The sequence below is a fragment of the Coloeus monedula genome (assembly GCF_965178545.1).
Source record: "Coloeus monedula genome assembly, chromosome: 8".
Taxonomy (NCBI): Eukaryota; Metazoa; Chordata; class Aves; order Passeriformes; family Corvidae; genus Coloeus; species Coloeus monedula.
This window is the reverse complement of record NC_138788.1, coordinates 18,672,013-18,698,101: the sequence shown is the minus strand read 5'-3', so window position 1 is coordinate 18,698,101 and position 26,089 is coordinate 18,672,013. Positions and strand designations below refer to the sequence as shown.

The 26,089-nt window shown below is 45.9% G+C and overlaps 1 protein-coding gene across 1 annotated transcript in view; it reads right to left on the bottom strand.

Annotated features, from left to right (window-relative positions):
* Nucleotides 1-25,539, bottom strand: part of PDLIM1 (PDZ and LIM domain 1) — a 43,964-nt gene extending 18,425 nt beyond the window's left edge. The window contains exons 1-3 of the mRNA XM_082286624.1: nucleotides 25,425-25,539; nucleotides 13,666-13,817; nucleotides 3,823-3,907 (exon numbers count right to left, since the gene is read on the bottom strand). Of these exons, the coding sequence (XP_082142750.1) occupies nucleotides 3,823-3,907; nucleotides 13,666-13,817; nucleotides 25,425-25,520 (333 nt within the window). The 5' untranslated portion in view covers nucleotides 25,521-25,539. The remainder of the gene's footprint in view (nucleotides 1-3,822; nucleotides 3,908-13,665; nucleotides 13,818-25,424) is intronic.
* Between the last annotated feature and the right edge of the window lie 550 nt (nucleotides 25,540-26,089).

The following is a 26,089-nucleotide window of genomic DNA, read 5'->3' as shown; positions in this document are numbered from 1 at the left end:
AAAAACCACCCCAAAACAAGACAAAAATACTCAAACAAACAGAAAAACAAGACAGAACCCAGGTCTGACAAGACCTAGCACTGTCAGAGGATATAGTTTTATTGTACCAAGGGGCAATACAGCCCTGCACATAGGTACTGATCTTACTGCCTGGCCCAAGATCACCAGAGAGCATGGCTGACTCGAAGTTAGGCTGGCCTCCGGTCAGTATCATAAGCCTTACAGCTACCTTAGTCACCAAGTAACTTGTTCTCTCTTGCTGTGATTGCTTTTCTCAAGAGACATTAAGCAGAAGGGAGAGGCAGACATGTTATTTTAGTCTTTCCCACTGTTGTGAGGAAAAGCTCTTGATGGGAAAATGCCACTGAGCAATCACCCTTAGGATCTGGGTTAGAAGTGCAAGTGAAATAACTGAGTAAATACACTAAGAAGACTGTCATTTCCTTCCTCTAATGTTGCCATGGGCACCAAAACAAAGCTAGGTCAGCTGCTGAGCCATCACCACTGACAAGCTGCTGCACCTTTTGATGAAATGGAATTTTGTCATCACTCTTGCCTCAGTTTAAATTAATTTAGAAGGATAAGGATAATGGCAATGAAATAATAGTAAGACTGCAGCTCTTTCATGGGCAAAGATCAGCTTAGACAATGAAGTCAGTCTTTGGACTCAGGACTTCGGGGAATGCATGGGAGGTTGTAGAATGCCTTTTTATTTTCCAAAGGCAAATAAAAGTATCTTGAACTTACATTCCAAGTAAGGGAAAACACTTCCACAGGCATGATGCAGTATGTCACCAAATATCAGCCTCCAAATGGATTACAGCAGTAAACAAATAGTCCATTACAAATGGGATAAAAAAATCCTTAAGCAGGGATCTTAAAATATGTAGCTAGTCACAGACAAGCTCTTAAGCACTAGTTCCTGAGAAAAACTGAAAATTAAGTTATTTTGCAAGATTTTTTGTAGTAGCTACATCAATAAAATAGGAAGATGAAATGAAGGTGGAGAAGCATGAAAAATTTCAAAAGATACCAAAGGTAAGAGAGGCAACATCTAACAAACTAATTCTAAGAAAGATGGTAATATATCTGAATAAGTCAATTTCTACAGCAAGGGTTTTAAAGATTTCTTTTTTTTTTTTTGAGCCTGAAGTAAGGCTATTCACATGTATGATTTTATGTCTGTGTTCAAAGGGCTATGTGCAAAGCCAATGAGAACCATTGTCAGAGGACCCTGGATCAGGACTTAAACAAACCACTTGGACTCAGCACGTCCTATTTTCTTTGGTAAGTGAATTAATAAGTGTTCTGCACTAGACTGTTGCCAAGAAAAGCAAATATACTGTTTTCACTGGCCAGAAAGTAAAAAAACCTGAACAGCTCAGCACTGCCTTCGAAGATTCAGCTCTACTCACAGTTTCAACCAGTCCTGCTGGAAAAATGAGATCAGCATCTTTGTGGTAAAATGTATAGCAGTTTGCCATGTTGGTATACATACACACATAATCTTCTGCCTTCTGCTACTGCTGCTTTGAAGCAGGCCTGGCCAAAACCCCTGATGATGCTGCAAAGACACAGCTCCAGAGTGACTTAGCCAACACTTGCCACAGCTCCGGCAGGAATCAGCGTGCTCTTCTGATTTCATGCTCCAAGCAGAAATACCTTGCTACAAAACTTACTTGCTGCAGTCAGCTGCTGAAAAAGGAAATGGGAAAAAAACCCCAAACAACCCACCAAACAAAAAACCCCACAACCTTACAACTTGATGGTGTTCATGACACTTTGGAACAGCAGATCAGGATGTTCAGGCACTGTTATGCCGTAAGAGTAAATAGGAGCTTGTGGTTTGGAGACATGATACGTCTCCCCTCACACTGCTGAACTCCCATTTGAGTATGCAGCAAGCAAAGCCCTTTGAAGTTAAGCCCAGTGCTCTGAACAGCAGCAAGCCCCACTCACATAGGCAATTGCAAATGATTTAATCTGCTTTATTTTAAAGGAAGGGAATAAGAAAAGGCAAGACTTCTGTGAGTTTATATGTTCTTTTTACACCAGGAAATAACTCTTCTAGCATCAGCCATCGAAGGGGTCAAAGCCTAATTTTCAGGCAACCGTTGATTCTTAGCACAAGATTAAGACAATGGTCATTGCTCAGAGATAAACTCTGTAACACAAATTTTCCACACTCAGTTGTACATCAAGTTCTCCTGCTCAAGTCAGTTACAGGTTGCTACCAATAAATTCAGTTGTACTATGGTTACAAACTAGCAGTATCAGGATATCTATACAAAGGCCAGAGCTAGAACCAGGACTAAGACTGAGGTTAGGATTTAGGAGAGGATGTGCTCCACCACCAGCATTACAGCTAAATCCTGACCATCTATCCAGGCTGGACTGAGAAGAAAAGTGTGCTGGGGCAGTGAGTGACAGGGGGCTGCAGCAGTAGGCTTCTTGCTGCAGTTAACTAAAATTAGTGAGCTACTTTAAAATCCTGCTTAAGGCATGTGTTGTGCCCTATGTTTAATTTTGTGGCATTTAGCTAAATTCTTGCTAATGGCTGCATTGGGAAATTGATCTCTAGGATTGCGTGTCCTGCTGAATTAAAAGACAGCTCTCTGCATCCTTGCAGCAAAGCCTCAGTGCAGACTCTGCCCCGCTCCTTTGGCAAGAGATAGCCCCCAAGTCCCAAGGTTGAAACAGAGTCTTTCCAAAATCTGAGCAGCAGAAGACAGACCAGACCTCAGCTCAACAGTGTCACAGACAGGTGTCACCACATGGCTCCAGCTCAAACCAAGTCCAAATGGCTCAGTGTCACAGTGTGCCTTGGCAGAGTTATGAAATACCTGGAGAATGCCGTACTGAATTCTAGGGCCAAGCAACACAGAGAAGCTTGACATGAAAGAGAACATGGACAGATCCCAGGCCAAGGTCTGGGCAGGGTGTTGCTGCACATGTGCTGCTTTAGTCTCAGGTCCTTTCCAACTGAAACAGCCATATTAATGCTTAATTAATTGCAGGGTCAAACTAGTTCTACAGTCTACTTATTTTGCTAGAAAGACTCACATGGCTTGTATGCTAGGGCCAGAATCCACTGGGGCCATGTCATTCCCCCAGTGAAAATCCAGAGGAATGCCACTGATTTCAGTGCAGTTATTATAGATTTTTTGCAGTAAATCTAGCCCTGGCAATGCCCTTGCACAGATCACTCTTATTACTACGTTTACTTGACAGAGGCAGCAGACCAATGAAGCCAGGCTGCCAACAGGTTACAAACCAAACTTCCTAGACAGAGGCTGCATGATCTGCCATACAGATAACAATGTAAGATGCTGGTGTATTTCTCTTCCACTTTCTCCACAGCTAGACTGTTAAGGGATTGCTGAGTAAAATTTAAAAATCCAAACCAACAGAAAACACTGTAAGAGTGAATAATATTCCTCACCCCTCAAGACTTATCTCTCTATGAAAATCAACTGGCTTAGCACAGTAGCAATGATTTCCTGAGCCACACCTCTACAGTGCTGTCTGTGCCCTGTGGTAGGTGTGAGCATGCCGATGGTAGGAGACACCTCTGACCCAAGCAGGTTACCTTTGGCATGGTACCTGATTAGCTCTCCACAGCAGCAGGCTTCTCACCATGAGGGAGTCTGTCTCTCAAGGCCTCCAAGGGCCGTATGACCTCTTGATAGTATGGGGCATGATGCTATCCCCAACATGATTATTCACAGAGTGGCACATGCTCAGCTCCTTGGAGGATAAGGCCAGGAACTTCTCTCACAGGAATAAGCAGGAACAAGAGCAGACAGTTATTCCAGTACTTACCTGTGGCTCAGAGGCCAGATTCATCTTATAAGGATGCGTCTTTCCCTCCTCATTTACAAGTGGTGACCAGACTTTTGCCTCCGTTCTGCAACATAAAAATTTTGAGTAGTTAATCTGTTTCCATCAGTGAGCACTGTTATTGTTATTAAAAGACTCAAAGTTCATCAATTTCTCAAACATTTCCACAGTCTCTTTTATATATAGCACAATCCACATCAGGAGCAATCTTCACAGCCTCATTTTAGGTACACAACATAGGTGGCTTAGATATGAATGAGTTCCTTGGAGCAAGACAAGATCTCAGGAGTGACTGCCCTGGCTTATCCTTTGTGACCCCACAGGCAACACAACAGGCATGGGCTCCCACCCAGGCTGTCAAGCTGGCAGTTACCCAAAAGCAGAAGCTAGAGATATCCCTTAGAAGCAGATCCCTTAATTAAGTGGGACAATTCAGATTGTTTCAGCTTTTACGGATAGCCAGGAAAAGGAATGATTGTTGTCTGTATTGACTATACAGAGAACATTTTGTTCTTGGGGTTGGACTGTCCTGGAGATAAGCTAGAAATATTTCTTACATTTGGGTCTCCAGAATTTTCTTCTTATTTATAGTGGTATCCATGTTGAATAAACAGAAGCTTTTGGGAACGATGAAAAAAAAAAATCCCAGCCTACAATGGGACTAAGAACTGAGACAAAATCATGTGACAGAGAATGTCTACATAACCTTTACTGGCCTGTGGTCTGCCCCAATTACTCACAGCAGTCTGAAACACAAGTCAAGATCTACAACTAAAACCAACTGATTTTACCATCATCATTGTGGAATTTTGCTGTGTCCCAAAGAATGACAAACAACTGGTGAGGAAGAAGTGAAGTGCTTGGATTTGCTTGAAATACCTCATGGGAAACATATGGTACCTACATTTCTCAAAAGTACAGACAGTAGTTAGCATCTCAGACGGACCAAACAGTGCCACTTTTCCCAAATTTTTTAATAGTAGTGAATGAGTGACTGCAGTACTGTTGAATGAAAACTGCTGTTCAGTGCTAAACATCGCATCATGCAGCAAACAGATGGCCGATAAACTCTCAGGATGAGGTCTGAAAACCATGTCCTGTGCTGTTGACAGGAGTCCTTTCTGGAATCTGCAACTGCAGATAGATGTACTTCCTAGGTATTTGTGGGTCAAGGACTAGCTATAATTTAAGTACTTAGTTAGCAAAACAGGAATGCTTCCACTGAGAATTAACTGAAAGAGATTTTCCAGTTAAAGAAGGAGAAAGAGACTAGAAAAATAAAAGGCTTCTAAAACTGAAAAAGGATGGAGAAACAGAGCTATCCACACATATTCAGTCCAGTCTGCACCATTCCTCTAAAGGCCCTCCAAAGTCATAACATTTTTTAAACAGCCCAAACTTAGCTGAGATGCACACCTACATCCCAGATATTTTCTGCATAAATAGTATTTTAATATTTGCATTCAGAGTGCAACTCAATGGGAGGAGATGGGAGGCAGCATTCTCAGTCAGGGAAGAGGAAGAGTTTTATTGACCTGCTATTCCCTTTATTGCACTGTGGACTTTAGAGAGAAGAAACTTGAATGAAGTGTGCTGTGCTGTACCTCCTTTCACAGGAAAAGTACAAACACACAGCTCACACCGGATGTCCTTTATGGGTATTCAGGTACAGCAAACCTTTGACTCTTGGTTATTGCATCGTGCAAGCCCAGCTGATACCTGACAACCTATGCCACTCAAATGCTGCTGTCTGGCAAACTGAGGCACACACAGACAAGTATGACTGTAACAGCTGCATGGTATCAGATCCACACCAATCTGATCATCGTCTTGTCACAACAGCTGCTGTTACTGGATGTCCAACATGTCTCAAGTGAATAAAAAACAACCATCCTCTCCTTGATTCTGGCAACCCATGATGAGGAACCAACAATACCACCCAGATTATGGCTATCAAGCCTCACAGAGTCACACCCATTTCTTGGACAGCTGTATTTTCCACACCTGAAGACTGTTTGCACATAGGGGAGCAGCCTGTTGACCAAAGCCTTATTCCTTGAGAGTGTTTGGAGATCATGTATGACCAAGTTTCATCTCCTCTGGAAAAACAGGGGACACAGCAAAATATATGGAAATGAGACACCCAGCCAGCCAGGCTATAAGCAAAGGGACACTGGCTGGAGATGAAAGAGCAGCTCAGAGAGCACTAAACACTTCAGCTGACTTCTAGCATGAGGCATCCCTGTGCCAGTTCTCACAGCAGTGATATAAGAACTTTTGAGGTAGCATGTTCTTTTACTTCAGTTTACTATCAGCTTTCAGAAGCACCAGAAGGCTTTATTCAGACTGAAAAATTTAAGCCTTAAGCAGGCCAGTGAATGAAGACAGAACAGAAACTTCCCCTCAGGCACTTGTTTTCATCCCACTGCCCCTCACTCAATGCATTTGAGGTGCTGGTGACACAGCACATTAGTCTTCAGTGGAGGGGAGGCAATTATGACCAACTACTGCAGCCCACAGGTGGTTTTGAGCAGATTTTTCACCTTTATTTATAAGCAAGGCAAATAGCTCCAGTTTGTTCCCCAGACTGCTGCCATTCTACTCTGTCACTGGATATAAATGGAAGCAGCAAGGTCACTCCAAGCTTTACTTTCAATCCAGTCTAAAAGTTATCCAAACAGAAATGTTAAATAGGCCATGCATCTGTCCCTCTAAGGCAGGGAGGATAAAGCTTTCCCTTGTCTTCACAACAGCTGCAGCAGAGCCCCTCAGCCACTCTCAGCAGCCCATTTATGGCCCCAGCGAAGCGGAAAAGGACACAGCTTTGCTCTCCCTGGCTTTACCCAGCAGACCCTTCAAGGCACATGCCCCATCCCACTGCCATCCACCACATGTGGAGCCCATAGTCGGTGGGTATTAGATAGGACCACTATGGTCCCAGCTCTCAGCAAGGGTTTCCTGGCTCTGCTTCTTGTGTCAATGCCTGTTAATTCTACTGAGCTGTGGCAGGAGGAAGAAAAAGAGCACCTAAAAGTTCACCTTATGCCCCACTACTGGCCCAGGGCTTACTTTCTGCAGCACTGGGAAGTGTGGGCACCAGGCACAGACAGCAGGGCAGATTAGACTCACCATATTTGGATCTTATCTGTATGTTTTCATATCTTCGTTTTACAAAGTAGGGAACAGGTGTCACAGTAGACAGCTAAAGCCAGCTTTGGTAACAGTACCCTCAGTCCACACCAGGCTGCTACTGGTAATGGCTTTTTGGAGGATTTTTTCCCCAAATTTGAGGGAGAAGGCCTCCAGCCAAAAAACCACCTCCATGCTCCCCTTGGCAAGGCTGTACCCCTGCCACCAAGCACGGCCATGCTAGCAGGGCTGCCAGACCTGCCTCTCCACTGGTGGAGGGGCTGGATGTCCAACAGCCTGCTGGGGAATCCCACCCTGTCTGGTGAAAGCCAGAGGCTCTGGCATCCTTGTCAGATCTCAGAGATTCATGATAAACTGATAAATATTTATTTTATAATATAGTTTCTAATGCATATTCTTTCAAATGAGACTCCATCAAAGAGCAACACTCAAATGGTGCAAGAGACAAAAACATGACACAAACAAGCTTGAGAATGAGGGTCAGGCAAGTTAATTGCACGTACATGTATATACAAACTTCATCATGTTTGCAGTTTGCATTTCCATGCTGTTTCCTTACTACAGGATAGAGAGTAACCAAGACAGCGCCAGGGAATGAGCCATGCATCTCCTGTTTCATACAGGCAGAAACCAAGACCCAAGACTAGAAAGAAATTTCTCTGATGCTAGTTTGGATGCAGAGGTACTGGTAGGAAAAGAAGGAAGGAAACTGCATGCAAGTCAAGGCAGGAATCTGGAAAGGTATTTGTGAAACAACACTTTTCAAGCAGCTTGGCTTGAACATGATGTAACATAAACATTACAAGAGCCTGGATTTTGCTATCAGTGCTTTGCATGCAAAAGCATTGATTCAAGGGAATCCACAGCTTCAAGGGAAAATTCAGAGGTGGAAAATGAGGGTCTAATTCTTTGTGCCAAGAACTGTGTAATTTCCATAAAGAAGAAAGGCACATCTACATTCTCATTTCAAACACTGGGATAGACACAACTAAGATACCAAAGTAGGAAATAAACCCCAAAAGACTGAAAAGTTTCTTGTGCAGCACAAAAGTTTTTGAGCTGAAAAATGAGGAAAGACCTAAAGAATTTATCTTTTGCAATCCTCTCATCAGAGTTTTAGACAGGCATTTTAATAATGTTTAGAAACTAACTACAAGAGCTCTCAGGCTACCAGGAAGGTACCTTTTAATCAGCCTTTTAGCTACAACAGCTGTCAAATACAGGCCCTTAGCTTTAAACATGAATAGTCACTTTTAACAACCATTCATTAATGGACATATTCAGTTTGGTAAGCAAAACTGTACTCAGGCTGCATACAGCCTCTTGTCAATTCAAACAGCAATGACAGTCACAACTTCCTAGAGACAGGAGGCCCCAAATGCATTTCTCCATGCATGGCCCTCTTGTGTTTCAGCTATCTCTTTATACAACCACGAGAACCAAAAACCCAACTCCAGTTACACAGACGAAACAACAGAAGCTTATCTGGAGCAGGTTCATGACAGCTACAAAGGCTAAGACACACCTGACTGCTCAAACTCACACTGTTCTTGCACTAGCCAGCTGCAGAGTTAACTGCTGCTGCCCCGCCAAAGAGGCTGTAAAATCACAACAAATACCAATCTTGATTTGCCAAAATTACTTTGAATGTGTCACTTGTTAGTAAAAGCTGCTGGCATGCACCCACAAGGGCTGGAAGCACCACACCAGCCATGGAGAGGTTGGGAGCAGCCACGGAGGGCCAGGCAACCTGCATGGCCTTATATAGCTGCACATTGAGCAGCTGGCTTTTCCCAGGGCCAAAGGAATTATTAGTAAGATGACAGAACTGGAAAACTCTTCTTGGCAGGAAAGCAAAAAAGCAAACCTAAATGAGTCAACGGATTCCACCAACTTCCTAGAACAGAAATCCAAGCCTATTGTGGCTTTGTGCAACTATTCCCCACAGCTCAGACCTGGGAACACATGGAGCAAGCAAGAGTGCAACCAAACCTACCACATAAAATGTAGAGGACATCATACATGTGCCCTCCTCTTCTTCATAAGCATCTACACATGATCCTTTCTGACAATCCATTTAACAGGTCCTGGTAGCAGATCTGACTTCCCTGATCTTAGCACTTTTCAAAGAACAAATACATAGCTTCACTCCTTGGCAGCACTTTCAGCAAATTAAAAGACTATTGCAAACAAAGAAGGTGCACTAATGCATTATAAGCTGGCAGCAGAGTGGCAAAAAAGCAGCTTGAAATTTGAGGAAAATGACAGTAGGAGCAGAACAAGAGACTACATGTTTGCAACCCCTTTTCACAGATGTTCCCCTCTACCACCCCCAAACTGCCTCCAGACATAAAGGGAAGGACTCACTATAGGAACACTTTCTTTGCTGAAAAAACACCTACATATACACTTTACCTTTGATTTGCTGAGGGCTGCACAGTTCTACCACCCATCTGGTGACTATATCCACAGGCAAAGAGGCATTTGTTTTAGAAGTAATTTTCACCTGTGCTGCAATGAATATTTATCTGCTTTTGTACATCTGCAGCTACAACAGAACTGTGTGTCAAATTCATCATGAGCACTTTCACTGACATGGGTGATGCCTGGATCTTTTGACTATTATGTGAATTTTGTGGTAGCATTTTTTCCTCCTGTACCTTCTTTTCTTTGAATGTTCTCTGTCAGGGGAAGCATCTTACTCAAATAAACTCCCAAAGAAAGTTGATAGCTTTCTCCAATCAGTTGGACACATCTTGCTGCTTACACCCACTAACGGAGAGCAGCCCCAGGCGAGGCTTTGCTCAACCCTAATATGTCAGCGCAGTGATGTTCACACCCTAATTTGAAAAAAACCCAAAAAAACAACAAAACACCAGGAAAAAGAAGAGGAGCACTTCTCAAAGATTCAAAACTTCATTTTTCCTATGGAGAGACAAAAATCTCCCTGTGAATTTCTCAGTTCAGCAACCAGGTAGGCTTGAGTTGACTGAAGCACTCTGTCTTGAGCTTGATTTTATACTGCTGAAGACAATAATGGAACCTTTGCTTTGGTTTCTTGGAAACTACATTTCTCTTGAAACAAAAAGCAAAATGAATAAACAAACAGAGGCTCAGAAAAGAGCGGGAGCTGCTAGACACTGAGTTCAGTGGGAATTCGTTATATACGGCAAGAGTGTTGAACACCCACTTTCGAGGCAGAAGACAGACCTTTCAAACTCTGTTCACAAGTCTAATAGCAAAGGACCTAGCAGCGCCACTTAGAAAAGAGTATCCAGAGAAAGCAATTTGTGGCTGGGTTTTAAACCCTAGGAAATTAAGAGGTTTTCCCTTTTGGGTGAAAAAGCAGACCAGGCATGTTTTCTTCACCTAGAAAGCCGATACGTTTTTAATGGTGACTTGTGTTAGACTAGATTTCCTGCCTACAATCTGATCTGAAATATTTTTGGACTGCTACCATCGCTAAGAAACATAGCGAAACAGGAAACATTGGAATGCTGTTGATATACACAATCAAGCATACAGAGCAAACAGCATTTCCTTTACCAGAAGTGTTTAGGTCCTTTCAATTCTCTATATTTACACTTCTCTTAAATAATCATTAGTAAGCAAAACATGAAGACATCTTAACTACTTGGCTATCATTAAAAGAGAAGACAGTTGCGTGTTTGAAGAACACACATGTACAAAGTGTGTTTTGGTTCACAGAAGAGCACATGAAAAAGACAAGCATAATACTGCTATGAAACACTCTCAGAGCCTCCAGCTATTTGCAGCTTAAGAGCTGCAGCAGAGACACCTCCATCCTTTAAAGATTTTTCTTGTACTAATTCACCCACTAGACTCTTCAAGCCACATAGACTCATCACATTTACAGCACAGACATAAATGAAGTCTCCACTGTCACAATGGTGTTGATCCTTTGGTGAAACTGAAACACCTGGTGTGAGCTCAGACCTGTATATGAAATCCCACCTGGCACAACCTTGCTGCCACACTGAATGCAGGTCAGAGAATATTTAGCATGGATAATCATTTAAATGAGTAATCATTAAAAATTCATCAGCTAGGAATTTAAAAATCACTAAGGATTTATGCTTTCACAAGACATCTCACTGATGGTGAGTAGAAAAGGACTGGAAGACTTCTCATGCCAGAAAACCTAGCACACCTGGGACATCCTCACACCAGTTTGTGATGTTCCAACCCACAGAGGTGCTACTCTGTCAGAGCAATGATCTGTGCCAGCACAGCTCCTTGGTACAACCAATTCAGCTAACAAGCTACAACTGCACAGCATGGAGACCAGACCCAAGGTTTGGTGGTGTTGAAGTGCACATGATATACATTCCTTTTCATACTCAACCAACTACTTACAGAGCTACTTTGACAGAGAAAAAACTTCCAGCTCTGACCTGAATGCATTGTGAGCCCTCCTTATCAACTGTATGGTCAAGCCTTAGCGACAGTTGTGCCCACCAAGGCCCAGGAAGCCCAAGCCATACCATTTGGCCAGGTGGCACTCATTTTCCCCAAGAGCCTTCCAACCTCTCCACCACTGTGGCAATGCCCTTCCCTTCTTCACAGAGGATGGCTCACAACTACCCCATAGTCTGCTTTCCTCACCCATTTCTTCTACCTTAAGTTGAGCAGGAAGATGAAGCATGGCTCCAGGTCTTTCTCTGTCACCTCTCTAGGCATCCTCTTAGGGCTTTTCATTTTAAGGCCTTAGATTGCAAAGTAAAGAAGTGCTCCTGCCTCAGCAATAAAGACTATGTAGCACTACTGACCACTGAGTCCAGCTGCATTTAGACCAACACAGTTATGGGGGCCTAGAAGGAGACACTGGGCATTAGGGATAAAATATTCTCAACAGAGTACAACCAGGAAAGACAACACATGATGATGCACACAGATTTTACACAGAGCAACGGATAGTTGTATCAAACCCTAATGTGGTAAGAAGTGACATCACTGCTTTCACTTCCTTGCAGTTTTGACACCCTTCTTGGCCTTCTGTCAGCAGAACTCAGTGATCAGAACAGCAGCAGAAGCATCCAACACACACTCATGCTACCTCATTAAAAGGGGGTCTTGAAGGAGCTTTGTAAACTCAAAGCCCCTGCACAGTTTTATACAGCTGTAGATCCAGCTAGAAATCTCTCCCTGGACAGCTTCCACACCCAAGGCAATGAAACGTGCATAGGGTAGCTATAAACTTAACGACTTTGTAGTTAACATTAGCAAACACATTTTACAGACTCAATGATCTGTAAGAGTGAACTTGCCTGCAGGCTGAAAGAGTCCTTGCCTCCCTTCCTCTTTCCCAGCCAGAACCACATGGCACTCGTTTGCCAAGTCAAGCAGCTGGATTTTGGAGAGGAAAAGGAACACTCCTTTGCAGGAAGATTGCATGCTGCTAAGTTCAAGGCCAGTATGAGAAACTCTGGGGTTAACAGGCTGCTGCAATGCTCACTGCCCATTCACACTGCCTGCACTGTGCTCCATTCTTCCATCTGTGAATTCCCTTAATGAACCATCAGGCTTTTTTTTTTGGCCAAGACCCATCGCTTCTTCCTAAACTGGGATATGCCTGCTGAACTCCTGGCATTGTCTGAGCTATGGTAAAGATTTCTGCTTATCAGAAAGGCCCTGAACAACTGAACCACTGTATCATTTAAGACATGCTTTTGCACTCCTTTTGAAAGCACTTCCCCTGCATCTGCCCTGAAATTGATGGATGATCACTCTGAGGGAAAGCAGGCACAGGAAAAACTTGCTCCAGAGCAACCAGAAATGCCACAATGCATCTACCATCTGACTTTGAAAAGTGGCGCTACCTGCATCTGCAATTCACATCAAAAGGAAGGATAATCCCCAGCACTTTCAAAAAAATCAGGCTCCTGTTCTTTTAAGTAGCAACAGGTCAATGCAAAGCGGAGTCCTGCCTTCCCATCTCCATTTCCTCTCTGTACAAAGATGGCCCAAGAACAAAGCATGGCTAGGGAAAGGAATGAAGCTGTCCATTGCTCTGCAGTTCAAGATGGTGGGAAGGCTGAAGCCAGCCTGTGCTCTACACTAGTGACAGAAATTGTGTCTCAGCTGTCACCCTCCTTTAGTTTTTCAGGACTTGAAGAGACTGATGCCTAAGATGAAACTTTGTTCCACCCTGGGTCATCGCTGTTTAAGACTGACAGTGCTGTTTGATCAAGAGGCTTCAAAATGCACAACATTTCTGAGTCCGTGCATGGCAGAAGCCAGGCAATTAATCGCTCAGAACAACACGTAAGTGTATAGTTTAACTGCTAAATGAGTGCAACAGGAAGGAAGGTCATCTCTGGTTGCACCTTCTCTGCTATGAGTGAAGTCTTCATGAGACCATCTTTGGTTTCTTGCTGTCAGGAGCCACAGAATAAGCTGACAGACTCTGGCATAAATTATCAGCCAATTCCTCACTTGGAAAGTTGTTTTCATAAGGTCAAAGTGCAGCAAATGCAAGCAGCATCAGGATTAAAGGATGAAATGCAGTTCCCTCTTGCTAGCCAGCACCTGCCAGACAAAGCACTGAGAGGTCAAATTAAACCAGCCAGAGAGGCCTACTGTCAAACCAAAACACAGCTACTGCCCACCCTGCAACCCTCCCTCTCTCCAGCCCAGTCTTGCTCAGCTACGTACCTGCTGACTGTCAGAGTGAGTTCATCTGTGCAAGCCTTGATTTTGTTTTGTGCCTCAAGGTGTGTCATGTTATCTGTGTTCACTCCATCAATGGCTATGATCTGGTCTCCTATACACAAGTTGGCTATTGCAGCTTTGCTGCCTGGAGTCACCTAAGAGAAAACAAAACAAAAAGAGTGAATGGACTTTCCAGGGAGGAGATTTCCATAGCAGCATTTGAAAAACAGTTGGAGAAGTTGTGTTTTTTCTGACTGGTACCTGGAAGCAAAGAAGTTAAAATTAACGAAAGTAAATTCTCAGCAGAAATCTATCTAGGTCTTTTAGATAGGGGATTTTATTTTGGCACTCACAGATAGAAATCTGGAGAAAGGACAACAGGTAAATAACAAAAATAGTATTTTCACTCAAGACATTCTCATGCTAGAGGGCAAGATCATACAGAAAGTAAATCTGTTCTTTCCTGGACAAAGAAGTGCTCTCTGAAACAGAAGATGCTGAGGACAGACAGAAGTCCAAGTCTCTAAGAACAGAGATGACAGAAAAGAGTATCAGAGTCATTGTAATACAATCAATGCCAATCACAAACACCTTTGCCTGCATCACAATCTCATTTGTTTCCTTCCTTGAAGGAAAGGTTTGGACTCAACATTTTGGATTGCTTCTTTAGTTGTAATAATCTGGTTTTGCCCAGGAACAGGTGCAACACACATTTACTGACTTCAGCAAGATCAATCCCAAGGCAGTGCATGATCTAACAAGCATACTGGAAGGGAGAAAGGCATCAGAAACTTCGTCTTTAAACCACAAGCTGCCAATAGTGTCTGAAAAAGTAGAAGCACCAACCCTCCCAACTGACCACAGCTCACCTTGATACCTTCTGCCATATTGCATCTCCCTTTCCTCTCCATGTGATCCCAGACAGAAGACGCTATGCAGCAATGCTGTCAGTATGACACTCCTCATGAAAAAGGTTCCAGCTAAAACTTGGCATTTTCAAATAAATCAGCTAAATGGCTTGTTCATTTTGCCCTACGTCTTTTAAAGAGGTGTCCTCTTAACAACTGAGACCTCTTTGGGCCAAAATTATTGCCTGGGCAGAGGGTGAATAATGTCATGTTTGTGGCTTTGCAAACACTACATAAGATTTTGTGCAGTTTTAATGAGTTTGTGAAAGGAGTGTAATGACTCCTATGGGCTTTCGTCCATTATTTAATAGGCCCAGGAAACGAGAAGGGTGGACTGCTCCCAGACATGAGCACAGATTAAAACATGCCTCGCAGCTGAGACATACCTCATTTATGAGTCCATTGCAACTGGTATTCATTCTACACATTCATGCTAGGTTTCAGCATGCCGGAAAGCAGCTGAGCAAACCCAGCAGAGCTTTCAGACATAAGTATCTTTCACAAGATTTAGAGATCCCTCCTTACTAGGGTTTGGTTGGCAAATCATTGCCCTCAGGGAAACACTCCCCTTCTAGGGGTGTCACACATTAGCAGCAATCACTGTTTTCCCCGGGCCAAAACTAAGGCTGTTCAGCACATCTCGTCACAGCTGTAGTGGGCTATTTTCCCCATTCAGAAGAAAGATCACAAGATGTTTTTCTTTTTTCACCTCTCTACTAGGAAAGTGTTTCATGGAAAAAGGAAGGACACAGCCGTGGATCACAGACCAAGGTGCTCAACATTAATCCAAAGAGCTTCAGATGGGTCAGCCAATAATGAATGTCTACCTGCACACCACTTTGAATGCTGTAAACAGTCTCTGAACTGAGAGAGGAAGTGCTGATGAAAACACCAGACAAAGCACCAGATGGATAAAGAAAATCTGATTTAAATGTGAAGATCATCACTTGCCAAGCTGCAGCCGACTGGTGACCTATCGAGGCCACTGAGTGCAATCTGCAGCCACTCCACTGGATTCATTGCCTTGAGAGTACCTCCGGTAAACCTTATGACAGGGTGTCGTGGTTCAAACCCAGCCAGCAGCCAAGCCCCATGCTGCTGCTCACTCACTCCCCCACCTGCAGGGCCAGGGAGAGAATTGGGAGAGTTGAAGCGAAAAAACTCCTGAGTTGAGATAGACAGTTGAATAGGGAAAGCAAAAGCCACACGCACAAGCGAAGCAAAACAAGAAATTAATTCACTTCTTTCCCATGGGCAGGCAGGTGTTCAGCCATCCCCAGGAGAGCAGGGCCCCATCATGCATAATTGTTACTTGGGAAGACAAACACCATCACTCCAAACATCTCCCCTTCCTCCTTCTTTCCCCTGTTTCACATGCTGACTATGATGTTATCTGGTTTGGAACATCCCTTTGGCCAGTTCAGGTCATCTGTCCCGGCTGGACCCAGACTCCTCACCAGCATGGCAGTGCAAAAAGCAGAAAAGGCCTTGGCTCTGTGTAAGCCCTGCTCAGCAATAACAAAAACGTCTCTGTATTATCAACCCTGTGCTCAGCACAAATCCAAAACACCGCCCCTTACCAGCCACTGTGAACAATTCTACCCCAGCCAAAACCAGCACACAGGGACAGTTTACAGCTCTGAAGAAATCCTGAGCACTGAAAGTTGCCTATAGTCCCATCAGATTTGGGAGCTGTCTTTATAAAAACCATAAGACATATCCCTAAGGATATAATTAAAACAAAAGAAGCCTGCAGGAAACACAGTGTGGGTCCTCTCCTGGCCTCTGGACCTTAACTGAGTCACTTGGTTTCTTGGGGCCTTTATTTCCTCTGCTACCAAAGGAGGGAGAGAGGCACATTACTCAGCCCTGTAAGGAACACCAAGCTCAGTACACTGTTACCATGATTCATTTTCAATCAGACAAGCTGCCAAAGGGTCAGGAACAACAGTGGATTAATGCCAGCACTGGAACACTGCTGAAGACTCAGCCATACAGCTTGCATTTCAAGACCGGTAATTACACAATATGTGATAGGCTGGTAGAAATGATCCTGTATCACCAGGAACAGCTAAGCCACAGCAGCCAGGGACACTGAAATACTGAAGCCTCCTGAAGAACCCACACGAGCCACCAGGAAGAGCAACCGGCATTCAAAGTGACATCTCAGTGCATTGCCAGTGCTTGTGGTGTCAGTTCCCTTCTGCGTCCACTTCACAGGAATTTGAAGTGTGAGTGCTCTTCTCCATTAGGTAAGAGCCACCAGTAGCACAAGGGCTATTACATCCACTCAGGTACCACATAAACCTCTCCCCTAAGGACAAGCAACAAGGATGCACAGTAATAAAAAAGAGAAGTGTATCTGCCAAAAGTAAACATGTCTTAAAATCCAGCTGCTTCAGGTCTGGAAATAACTTGCCCTGAAATGCAACCTTCCACAAACTGCTGCCTGCAACATCCAGCTCAGACTGCCTGCCAGGACCGTTCACAGCAAACATGTCTACACAAGGGCAAGGTACAGAGGGAACCCATCCCCCATCCTTATAGGATGATTTATAGCTACTAATAATGTTCCCTTCCCCCCTCCCTGTAAGGTCTGGGCTTATCTCAGTGCTATCAAGCAAAAGGCGTTTCTGTTATTAAGTGAGGAGCACAGAGAAGAAAATGTCTGCCAGTGGGAAGACATTTTCCTGTTTTTATTTTTGTCACATCCCTGCCTGGTCCATGGGAAGCAGCAGGGGCAGGCATGTGGCTGGGGGAAAAGCAGGCAGAGGTGCTCAGAGCAATGGCAGCTACCAGCCAGCTTACACAAAAGGAATCCAAAAAGGAACAAAAGCTTCAGGCTAGCAGGCATCCAGTAAATTTTGCACCTGAAACTGCTTTGCTCCTGCTCTCAGATGATCTAAAGCTTTGCCCCAGCTTTGCCTCCTTACCCTTTCCTCTTGACTGAGCATGGAGCAGAGACCAGCAGGAGCCAAGGGGCCAGCAGGCAGTGTCTTGCACACCTTGTACAGGTGGGTGACACAGAACTGAGCAGATAAAGCTGCACTTCTGCATGGAAAGCCGAGAAGGGCAGAAAGACACTGCAAGAACAAAACGGGCAAACACAACCTTGCACAAGTCACAGCTTGTGCAAATGCATATTCTCTTGTGTCCTTCAAAAGAGCTCCCTGACTGGCTTGGGCTTCCTCCACTGGGGTTGAGCAGATGGGGACATGGGCAGACTCACAAGGCACCAGGAACCTCCCAGTTCCAGAGACACCATGGTCGGGTGAATAAAGCTCTGCACACCTTGTAACATCATGTCCAAGGGCTTCCTTTGGAAAGGAGCCATGCCCTACCTCAAGGTGATTGCTCCCAGGTGATTGGGTAACACTGCCATTAGGCCATTTTGCTGTTGAACAGACAATTCTGAGACACGCAGAGCAGAACTGATTTATACTGTGTCCAAAATAGGTCCCAGAGTGTGCTTATGGTGATGCTCTCTTTGGCTGGTGTTCTGTGTAAGAAATCTGGGCTACTGTAGAAACAATCTAGATACTTACAACCAGACACATCAAACTATGTCCTTGATACCAGCTCCAACACATGTGCCAGCATACGGAAGAAACAAATAATCCCCACAATTCATGGGTTTGATTGTGCACTCTTTATTCATGCAAAACTCAGTGTAGTAGATAACAGTTTAGACCAGTTATAGGCTTCAACCCCTTTTTTTAAAAGAGGTCCCACAGATTCAGGATTGGTTGGGATAGAATAAGAAACTACCTTACTTTCTTATACTACAAAGTGAAACTTTGTGCACATGTGCCCCCTTGCACACACACTTTGGGCTCCACTTTGCCAACACCACCAGGACTTTGCAAAGCTCAGATGACCATCTCCCAGGCAGCTTGCTTGCTATTGTTTCCTTGCACTGATGGCCAGCCAGCAAAGAGCTATGAAATATCAAGTCTTCAGACAGTCTTTGGGCAAGTGCATTTACAGTAGAAAACACTTTGATTTAGCAACGGGAGAAACATTTGGCTGCTTATTCAGCTCCCAGGACCTCTTTATAAAACTTTTGTTCGTCCCAGAGCTTGCCAAACACAACCACATTTTACATTTGATGCAATCCCCTCCATACATGCTACCTAACTAGCTTTGCAGTCCCTGGACAGGGATATACGGTGCCTTTTTTCCCTCTGCAGGCAAGGATACAAGAGGCAGCAGTGGGTATATTGAGGGAAGCTGCTGCCCACAGCAAATGAGAGGGAGGAAGGGTGGGAAGCCTTTTTATGAAAAGCAGCATAACTCAGCTCCATGTGAGTCAAGATAGCTGGGTGGGTCTAAAATTCACTCAATTTTTTTCCGGCCTTCTCCCCTCACCCATTCCGGCACCCTACATGCTCACTCTGTCAGCTCTTCACAGTTTCTCACAGACCCTACAGCCTCCGGCATCACCCATCACTCCACACCTAAACACACTCTGCAAGAAGTGATGAAGAGATAACAAACAAGAAAATTAGCATCAGCCAAGAAAAAGATCTAGAGAAACTGCACCTACGTGTGTTTGAGAGGAAAACCCAGCTGGGTCGTTGCTGGAAAGGACAGACATGAAGCAACATACTTCCAAGGCCACCAGTGACAACCAGACATCTCTGACATTCAGTTTAATCCTCCCCACCCACACACACTGCTCTTTTGCCATGAGTAATGTCCTCAGCGCTGGAGTACTATGCTAAGCAGGCAAAGTTTCTCCCAGCAAAAGCATGCAGCCGGGTCAGCAGAGATCAGAGGGTGTGAGAAAATTCAGACAAGCACGTTCCCCACCCCTTCTCTTTAGGGGAGCGGGAACGATATGTCAGTTCCTTACAGCTGGCTCCAGGAGAGCTCCCTTCAATGCTGCTTCCATTCTCTGCACCATTACAGTCAGACAAGGCTGCAGCCCAAATCTCACTGGCTGCTCTGTGCTGGCCCAGATCACACCATCACCAGGAGACAAAAAGGAGAAGCAGGTCATACCTCTGGCCGGTGAAACCCCTGAGCATCAGCCCACCCCAGTGGGGTCTGGGCTTCCAGAGCACAAGCTCCTTTGGCAGCCCAGCCCTCACCCTCCTGCCTGCCTTCATGCCAGAGGAGCTTTGTTAACCTAGACAGGAGAAGGCATCAGATACTGCACAGAGAGGGCTGACCTCAGCCAGATGGTATAAACAGGCATAGGTGAGAGGATTTGTTCACAGATGCTCAAATGGTGGTCGAGGAGTTACTCAGCCTCACAGCTTCTTTTGCAACATGCCCCATATCAAAACAAACAAAAAAGAGATTTTTTACAAGACCTCAAAAACAGCTGAGGCTTTCCTGATGGTTCATTTCATCCACTAAGTAAATCAACACATGCAGTAATCAGCAACCATCTAAGATACTGTAGTCCAGAACAACATCAATTATTTATGCAGTTAAGGGCTCCTATAATTTCTGTTTATACTGAAAAAAAAAAAAAAATTCCTCCTGTTATTTTGATGCTGCACCCTTCAAATCCAACTCATTCTACATACCAAATACATTTCTTGAGGAAAAAAGTGATTTTTGAGGGTGGAAGGTACCAAGGAGCCTGCAGCCATACATAACTTGACATCTGGGAACATGCAGATCAGGGAACAAAAAGAACTTTCTTCCTCCCAAAACGTCCAACATTTACTTTTGTCACCTAAAGTCCTAGGGCTCAAAGCTCTCACATAATGCTGAGGCTGGTACATTCACTCCAAATGTAGAGTTCTCTCTTTACGTTCTTTGGGGAACTTGTCCACAACAAGGTGGGTCAGATGTCATCAAAAGGGATTATACTGGTTGCAAAGAAGAGGCACAGAGAAAAGGGATCTCCAAAGTTTGGGTGACATCAAGCTGTTACATAACCAACGACAAATTAGTCTGAATATGTGAACTGAGGAAAATACAACCCTGGCTCCTAGGAAAGACAAGAGTATTGCTCCTGCATGTAACTCTGGTAGAAGGCATTTGATTAGTATCCCAATAACTGTAAAAGTTATTTTCAAGGCAAAAGTGCTCCCCAGACTCAGGAAACTGGACTGGAAAAGATGAAACCTGTCTTGTGCCCCAAAGCACTCTGCCTTTACCTTGAGAAAATTCTGCTGCTTTGCCCTTGCTACAATTAAGGATTATTTCCTCTCATCCAAACCCTGGCAGTCAGGGAGATGAGAAAAGTCTTTTTCCTCCTCTCAGCAGCCATTTGTACCTTTGAAGCACAGGCTTTTCCAGCAGCTGCTCAGGAAACTGCCAGGATTGATGTGGATTTCAAAGTCTGTAGGGGTATAACCTCTGCTCTTCACACCTGGTGTGCTCTGACACAGCAGACAGGACTCCCTCCAAGCAAAGGCACAAGGCAACCTGACGTCCTCTGAACACCAGCTCAGCCACTTCTGCAAGGCCAGAAGCTCTTGGCATGTGACACTAATGTGTTCCACAAGCCCTTATCAGCTGAGTAGTTCTGGAGCAGCTCTGCCTGGCATGGCACAGCAGGGCTGGGGCTGCCGCAGCCCCCACCCACCCGCAGCCAGGTAAAATCTGAGCAGGAAACATAAAGCCGCCTTCGCCTTCCTATAAAGCCCAGCAGCTTTCCCCAGCTGCCCGCCCCTGCCCAGCCAGCCTCAGAACGAGACCCAAGCACAATGCTGGGATTTGCAGTCACGGGCACAAGAGCTGGACTGTGCGGCAGAGGAACTGCTGTCATAGGTATGCACAGTGGGGACCAGCCAAGGCAGAGGAAAAGCCAGCCCAACCCTAAATCCTATCACATCCACCACACCCCATGTTTCCTTTGGCAGAGGGAAGGCATTCTAGTTCCACTCTGGGAGCAGAGCGCTGCCCAGAAAGCCCCAGCTCCCTTCACGTCTCAGAAAAATAACCTGCAGCCAGAGTCTCTTTCCACCTGGGGAAGAGGCTGGAACCCAGCTCCCAGGGAAGTCACTTGTGCCAAAGGGAGGACAGTCTCCCCCCTACACCCAACTATGATCCAATTCCATATTTTATATAAATTCTGAGTTTTTAAAATACCATGAATAGATAAAACATCAGACTAAGCAGGGATGAATTCATGTTACAGTGGTTGAAATCAGCAACAAGCATCATGTTGGGATTTCATCTTTTTGATGTATTTGCATAACTTGTCTGTCTTAAAACCATTTTTTTGTTGGAAAATTGGTTTTATAAGAAAATGTCCAGTTTTACAGACTCAGAGAGACACCCCTCCTTAATGGGGCTGGGAGGTTTTTGACATGACAAAACAATGGTTTTGACATGACAGCAAAGCTCTGCTCTGCACATATTTTGGGTCATTTGTTCAAGATCACTACCACAAACCACAAAATTCATCTCAATAACAAGGTTTATCAGACAGTTCCATGTATTTGACTGGAAACAAAACGCCTCAATGTTTATCAAAATCGAATGCAATCAAACAGGCAACAGCTCATGTTACCTGAGGAATGGAGGGGGATGGGGTCTGTCAACTGCACGGCTTTTCAGACAGCTCCACTTCAGCATCTCCTTGAACAACGTGCTGCTTGCTTCCTCCATCAGCTCCCCCATCCTCAATGGGATTTAACTGGGAACCACCCTGTGCATAGGTCAGCTCTACAGAAACTATTATTCTCTATGTATTGTGTTCATTCACATCTCAGAAAGAACTTTTCTCAAATTCTACCCCACTGACTCACTGCAGAGTATCACCCAAAGAGCAGTAAAGACAAGGGCCTTTCCTACTCCTGTAGGGCAATCCAGCAGGCTTTGGCCCAGAGTTCATTACACTGATCAACAGAAGTTTGGGGTTTTTTCTGAACAAAGACTGCAATAAAGCATCCACAAGAACCCTGCAGTTTTAAAAAGAAATGTAAGCCAGAAGCATCTGTGAAGCATCCCTCCTAAAGAGACGGGAAACTCCACCAGAAAGTCTCATGAGCAGCACTTGTGAAATCCCCATACTCAGCTCTCATCAGGAAGACTGGTCCAACACAACCAAGAAACCAGAAGTGTTCTCACAACAAGACGCTTGTGATGTATTTGAGGCTGAAGCAGTTTTGAACACATATTTCAAGTGGAAAGTGAGGTACGGCAGTGACAAAAGACAAGGTAAGAGCAGCTGTGGAAATGCCACAATCTTTCATCTGCTGCTCCTCCAAGGCACACCCAGACATTGGTAGCATGCAGTCCCTGTCAGACAGAAGGCCTCGGCCAGGCTGCTCTGGTGGCTGCCATGCACATGGCCCCAGTGCTCCTCATCCTTGTTGGAGACCCAGGACAGCAACACCAAGCTTCAATGACTTCCTCCAGAGAACAATTCCAACCGTGCTGCCTCCCACCGACACGACGACATTTAAGTACAGCTGCTCCCCAACTGACAGGAGAGCTTGAGAAGCCAAAAGCCACTAGCAAGGAGCTGAGGTACAATGGTGATGAGAGCCATAAATACCAAGATAAGCTCTAAAGCTTAACACCATGAGGATGATGGTGCCAGAAGCCAAACCTGAGCTTCTGGCAGGCAATGCAGGCCAAATTTAGGCACCTGGTTCAAAGAGAGCTGCAAGACACCTTGTTCAGGTCCATGAGTGGATGGATGTCTCTCCTGGTGTCCCACCATGCCAGCACATGGAGCAGCACGGTGACCGCATCAGTGTATCTCTGAGACAAGCTCCACTGGCTACATGGGAGGGCACTTACCCCACACACAGCACACCCAAATCACAGCGCTCTCAGTGGCAGTGGCAGGATGATGCTGCTCCCCCACACCCAGGGCAGACAGCCCAGCCCTGTGCTCCCCCACTAACAGTGTTCCCCATGAACACATCCGTGCACCCGCCCACCTCCTACGTGCTTGCAGCACAAAGCAAATACACAAGTGCTGAGGAGGGAAGAGCTGCAACCTCCCATGCTCCCAGGGTGATGCTCTTATCAAAGGTTACAGCCTCCCCATCCTCTCACTGCCCTCAGGTAGCTCCCCTATCTTATATCACAGTGGGACCAAGGCCCTCACAACCCCTGGCAGATGTCAGTCCTACGGCCAGAGCTCATCCCATCCTGTGAGGGAAGGAGGGCTCCGTGCCCAGAAAGGTCTCTGGTAAAAACACAGGTATCAAATGAAATAAGCAAGAACACCAAAGCTACAGCCCTGTAAAGTCATCACACAAGAAGGATCAGACTCTTTAGAACAGGTCAAAACTGGATCAGATCTTTTTTTACATGGTAAAGGGAAGACTTGCCAAGAACTTCACTCCCGAGCCCAGGAGACAAATCCAGGAGCCTTACGAGCAAACCACAGGAAAGATTAATGACTTGAAGTCTGGGAGGGGAAATTAAAAGTGTCAGAGGGGCCACAAGAGAAAGCCCTGATAAGAGCTGCTAATTGTCAGCACTTACGTCACCACCATCAGAGAGGCTATTTTATTACATTTTAGTCTCCAGGGTCACAATTTCTCATGAGGTGGTTATTTTTGCCGCTTTGCTGATCTATATCCCTTGGTATGTGCCTATAAGCATTGACAAAGGCGACCAAGAAGAGGTAAGAGCAGTGAGGTAGGGCTTTAGACACCCTTCTGCCTGAGAGTCTTTTGCTGGAAGGAAATGGTAATTACCATAACAATGAAGTAAATATCACTTCCCTTACAGTAAAGCTGCTTTTATATCTAAAAATTCTTTAGAAAAATGAGGCATTATTACTGTAATTGAAAGAGATTACACAGAAAACTAGTAGCTCACCCCCCCCTCTGAGGATTTATCAGCACTTGTGAGCTCTGCCCTTCCTGCAGCTGGCAGCTTCCTCCGTGGCACCCGGGCTCCTTCAGGCAGTGAGACCCCGTGGCAGGAGGCATTTATAAAAATTCACAAGCCTGACCATGCTGGTCTTCTTTAAAGGCAGTTCACGCAAGTTCAAGTTCTGATATATTCCACTTCCCACAGCCCTTCCTCACCTGGGGCATGCAGGCACTTAAAAACTGTGCAGTGGTGGCAGACGCCAGAGCCCACGGCTGCCAGCAGCTCGCTGGGTGCCTCTGTTTAGCAGAGGGATTGCTGGAAAGAGGAGCAATTCTTTCATTCCCCTTCCCTTGGAGGAGGCCTGCAGCCAGCGCCGACAAGGCTCTGTGCAGTGCACCCACGCAGAGCCGTGCAGGGACAGAGTTTGGGGTTCAGGCCCCACACGCGAGCCCGTGGTTCCGGGGGCCTGCAGGGCGCGGCGGGGCAGGGCCCAGCTCCCGGCCGGGCCGAGCACCTGGGGTGCAGGTGGGGACGTGGACAGGACAGTGAGGCAGTGGGCACCGGCGTCTTACAGACAAACGCTGCAGCAGAGGAGGGAAAATTCATGTACAACGCTAAAACTGTTTCGATGCAAAATTTTTGTCATTTCCTAACTAATTTCTTTTTAAGGGGGGCAAGAAGGACTTTGAACAGAGACGAGCAGAGGCAATAAACACACCTTAACACGGCTTCTGTAAACAAAGGCTCTTAACTATACATGGCAAGCAAAGGCGGACGAGCATTCAAACCACCTCGGTGAGACGGGTTCCCACAGGGTGGGCTGCCAAACCCGAACCAGGGGCTGAGGGGATTCCTGCTGCCTGCAGGGTCCCTATGGACAGGCTGAGGAGGGAGGTTCGGTGGGGAGCAAAGACCCTGGTCTGCTACAGGTGAAGGGGCTGCGTGGGCCACCACTGATTTCTCCAGAAACATAAAAAACCCAAACAAACTAAAAAACGGGGGAGAAAAAGACAACCCCATCCCCCGCCCCGGCTTTGCCGTTGTGCCACCTGCCAGCCCGAGTCGACCCCGGCCGCCCCCAGCACCGCCCGCCGCCGCCCACCCTACCCGGGAGATGGCGAGGGGCTGCTCGAAGTCGCGGCCGCCCACCAGGCGGAAGCCCCAGGGCCCGGGGCCCGAGAGCACGATGCGGTGCGTCCCCATGTGCGCGCTGCACCTCGCCGCTGGCCCCAACCACCTCACCGCCCGCACCGGCCGGGCTCAGCTCGGCCCGGCCCGGCCCGCCCCCGGCCCCGCCCCGGCTCCCGGCCCGCCCCGGGGGCAGCAGCGCCCGCTCCCCGCCGCCTTCCCGGGTAGGAAGCCGCTCCACCGCGCTTTGGGGTCAGGCCCTCCCGAGGGAGGGCGGCTGGCGGGGTCGGGAATCGCGACGCCCCCTCGCCCGCTCCCTGCTGGCAGGCAGGACAAGCGTCCGGCAGGCAGCCGCACGTAGGAGTGCCCCGATGTGGCATCTCCCAGGCAAATACTCTCCAGCCTAGAGCAATGTTAACTCCGAAACCTAATGGGGGCGATGGAAATAAGCCCTGCAGTTTCCTCGCCAGGATCTGATGAGTGAGGGCGGAGCCTGGGAAGGGTATTACCTTTCTGCTAATTTATCCCATGTTCACTGATTTAGGTAGCGTTTTGTTTATCTCTAGCCCCTTAAGCACGGTACCACCAACAAAAGGAATTCTTCTATACAGCTTTTTCAGCCAACCTTCTTAGCTATGATTCAG